At 54.0% G+C, this 3,414-nt stretch overlaps 2 protein-coding genes across 3 annotated transcripts in view; one reads left to right on the top strand and one right to left on the bottom strand.

Moving 5' to 3' along the window:
- SLC22A7 (solute carrier family 22 member 7) overlaps positions 1-1,706 on the top strand; it is a 5,437-nt gene extending 3,731 nt beyond the window's left edge. For both annotated transcript variants that reach the window (XM_025042928.1, XM_025042927.1), the window contains exons 8-11: positions 1-53; positions 204-312; positions 1,045-1,251; positions 1,652-1,706. The exon at positions 1-53 is cut by the window's left edge and continues 5 nt beyond it. In XM_025042928.1, coding sequence (XP_024898696.1) covers positions 1-53; positions 204-312; positions 1,045-1,251; positions 1,652-1,706 — 424 coding nt within the window. The remainder of the gene's footprint in view (positions 54-203; positions 313-1,044; positions 1,252-1,651) is intronic.
- A 1,021-nt stretch (positions 1,707-2,727) lies between these two features.
- The window catches only part of CRIP3 (cysteine rich protein 3), a 2,546-nt gene continuing 1,859 nt past the window's right edge, over positions 2,728-3,414 (bottom strand). The window contains exons 5-8 of the mRNA XM_006926523.1: positions 3,340-3,411; positions 3,121-3,215; positions 2,962-3,019; positions 2,728-2,789 (exon numbers count right to left, since the gene is read on the bottom strand). Coding sequence (XP_006926585.1) covers positions 2,728-2,789; positions 2,962-3,019; positions 3,121-3,215; positions 3,340-3,411 — 287 coding nt within the window. The remainder of the gene's footprint in view (positions 2,790-2,961; positions 3,020-3,120; positions 3,216-3,339; positions 3,412-3,414) is intronic.

Here is a 3,414-nt window from a genome sequence, read left to right as displayed (position 1 = left end):
AATGCTGCTGGTCGCTGCCCTCACCTTTGGCATCAGGTTGCTGGTGTCCTCCGGTGAGTCCCGCCCCCCGCCCTGCCTCTTGGCTGAGAACCACCCTGCTTTCCCCCTTGAAGCCCCGACTCAAGGCCAGTTAAGTCTGGCCCTCTCTGTAGGCTCCACCTTCTCTTCTGGGAACCTCACCACTTGAACCTCTTTTTCCCCAGAGATGGTGTCCTGGAGCACTGCCCTGGCAGTAATAGGAAAAGGTTTTTCTGAAGCTGCCTTCACCACTGCCTATCTGTTTACGTCAGAATTGTACCCTACCGTGCTCAGGTGAGGGGAGCCTGGGTCCCAGGCAACCCACCTGGGGGGTTTATTAGTCACATCTCTTACCAACGCCCCCACATACACGCACTGCTTCCCAGTCCCTCTCACCCATGCCTTGCACCGCATCTGGAACATAGAGCTAATCAGGCTGTTAGCCTCAGTCTGGAAGAAGGTGGGGGCATTTTATCTTCTTTATAAAATGACCCTGAGTGAAGTCGGACAACTTCTGTGATCCTCCTTTAAAAGAAAACAGTTGGCCAGAAGCCCCATCAGCCCCTCCTATCCCATTCTCCACAGTCCAGGCAGAGTTGCTCTTGGAGGTTGCCTCTGGACAAAAGGCCTGGGGCCCTTTCAACTAGCTACTGGCAGGTGGGGAGGAAACTTGTAGGAAGCCAGGGTATGATCAGAAAGCCTTGCACCTCCTCTAACAACATGGCAGGGTCTGTATGTGCTGCTGACCCTCTTCCTTCCCCACTATTTTTTCCCATTGCCTTTCCGGTGACATTTCTTTTCCTTCAGTGATCTCTGATTGGTACTCTGTCAGAATGGGGGCCCCACTCTCTGGTGTGTGCTGGCTTGGGGCCCCCAGTCTGGAGGTGGGTGGTAAGCCCCGGCTTTCTTAGCTGTCTGGGGAGGAAAGGGGGTACCATGGCCTGACAGTGCAGGGGGGAAGCCTGAGAGGCATAACCCCAAATAGGTGTGAACGCCAACCCCCTCCCCTATCCTTTTTCTGAACAGACAGACTGGGATGGGGCTGACTGCACTGGTGGGCCGGCTGGGGGGCTCTTTGGCCCCACTGGCAGCCTTGCTGGATGGAATATGGCTGCCACTGCCCAAGCTTGCTTATGGGGGAATTTCCCTGCTGGCTGCCTGCACTGCCCTCCTGCTACCAGAGACAAGGCAAGCGCAGCTTCCAGAGACCATCCAGGACGTGGAGAGGAAGAGGTGTGTGCACATGTGGGTATGGATACTCAGGTACCTGATACCTTAGGTAGGATTCCGAGAGGAAGACATGTCTATATGTGTGTATCTGTTGCATGTGTGCGAGTGCATGGGTACATGATCTGAGGTATGTATGTGTGACCTGTGTGTATAAAAGCACATGTGAGTCCATGTGTGTGTTTACACAAGTACCCAAGATTGTCTGGGAAGAGGTAGATGTGTGCACACTCAGGTATGCCTGCACATCAGGGATGTATACAAGCATGTGTGGCAGTCAGTTGTGGGAGTATACATTTGTTTACCAGGAGTTGGGGAAGCCCTAGGCCAGCCTTGATTGGGGCAGGCTGGGGTGGCAGGCTCGGGGGCTAAACCCCACCACTACTCATGACTCCTTCCTCCCCAGTGCCCCGTCCAGCCTCCAGGAGGAAGAGATGCCCATGAAGCAGGTCCACGACTGAGTGACATCAGGGGCAGGCTCTCCACGGAAGTTTTGTATCGGGGGCTAAGAGAGCAGAAGGGCAAACTTGCCCAGGTCTGGGGTCGCCACTAATGCCCTTCTCTGTACTCATCTAGCCTCCAGCAACAGGGCATCTTCCCAGAATGCAGTGGGCTGCTGGAGAATTCTGGCACCCTCTCATGGCTGGGGGGTGATTTTGTAAATAAAGGTGCGCCTCGGGTTGGGGCAGTAGTATGGAGCTGTGGGATGAGCCCTGGATGGGAAGCCACTGAGTCTGGCCCTGGCTTCTGATCCTAGCTTTGCCACTGATTTGCTATGTCACCTTGGGCATGTGGCTTTCCCTCTTTGGGTCTCAGTCTGTTCATCTCTCACATGGATAATGAAGGCTCTTAACAGACCTCACCGCAGGATCTATCTGTTGTCACGTTCAATGAGATGCTGAATAAGGTGCTTCTTCTAGAGATGATGCTAAAGAAGAGACTGTCCTATGATGACTTCTGGTACCAACAGTGCTGGTAGGCATGTTGTCCAGTGTGTGGCGCTCAGGACTGTCCGATGCCAGGGCCATAGGACCAGGAGAACAGAGCTCTTTGTTCCTCTGCCTGGCCTTGCTACCTCCCTGGCACTTTACAGGGTAATGCGTTTCCTGCCTCCACACTCCCCACCCTCCAACCCACTGTCTAGGTCTCATGCCCAAAGATGAGTTGAAGGCATAGGAGCCAGCTTTTTATTGGAGAAGCCAGAATAAACACAGTTTTATGAGTACTTTGAAGTTACAGAATTTGCTGGAGAAAGGGATTGGGAAGGCTACCCTTCAAAATGGGGTGGCCCAAATCTCCTGATCAAATAGGAATGGGAAAGGGAGGGGTTGGTAGAGAAAGCCTATACTTTCTGGTCTACCCTGGAGCCAAGACCCAGGCTGCCAGAATCTCACCTTCCCCCACATCCATTCTATAGCTCCCATTGGACCATGGAGGGGATGGTGGGGGGCTTGAATTAGGGTGACCTCTCCTGTGAGCATCTCATTTAGATTTTATCTCCACGGGATCATAGATGTAGCAGCCCACATCACCAATGTTCACACCTGAGGGAGAAAGCCCAATCACCAAGGGCCTTGGGAATGGGGGATATTGGGCTGAGGGCTGGGGGGAATTGGGAGGGGTCTGGGGTGTCTGACTACATGAGAAATTGTCCACACATCCCCACAGACCCACATGCCATACTTTAGGCCCAGTGTCTGGGGTGGGGCTGCCCACCTTTGGGGCCAAACAGGTAGCCGTAGCAGGGGATGTGGCAGTAGGGGACGCCGTCATGCTGGGACAGAGAGAAATAGAGCCCTCTCAGTTTGGCTTTTTTTTTTTCCCATCTCCAGTCTCTCTCCTCTCAACATAACCATTCCTCCCTTCCCTGCTCACCTCAGCGTGACTCCCAGCAGTCAGGGTCTTCCGGCAGCGCTGGCACCTCAGACAGGGTCGGTGCCAGTTTCTGCCCAAAGACATCACCTTCTCAGCTAGTGGTGGAGAGAGGTAGTAGACCTAGGGGCAGGGCAGGGAGACCCACCTGCCTTGCACCACCTTCCTGCCCTTTGATGCCCATCCTACATGCCCCTCCCCAAGCTTTCCCTTGTCACTTACCAAAATAGACAGGTTCCTCACAGCCAGGGCACAGCGAGGTTTCCCCAGTAAACATCTTCATGTGGGGAGGGCCTT

This window comes from Pteropus alecto, unplaced genomic scaffold, assembly GCF_000325575.1.
Source record: "Pteropus alecto unplaced genomic scaffold, ASM32557v1 scaffold7, whole genome shotgun sequence".
NCBI lineage: Eukaryota > Metazoa > Chordata > Mammalia > Chiroptera > Pteropodidae > Pteropus > Pteropus alecto.
The sequence above is the reverse complement of the archived record's forward strand: the minus strand, read 5'-3'. Positions and strand labels throughout refer to the sequence as shown.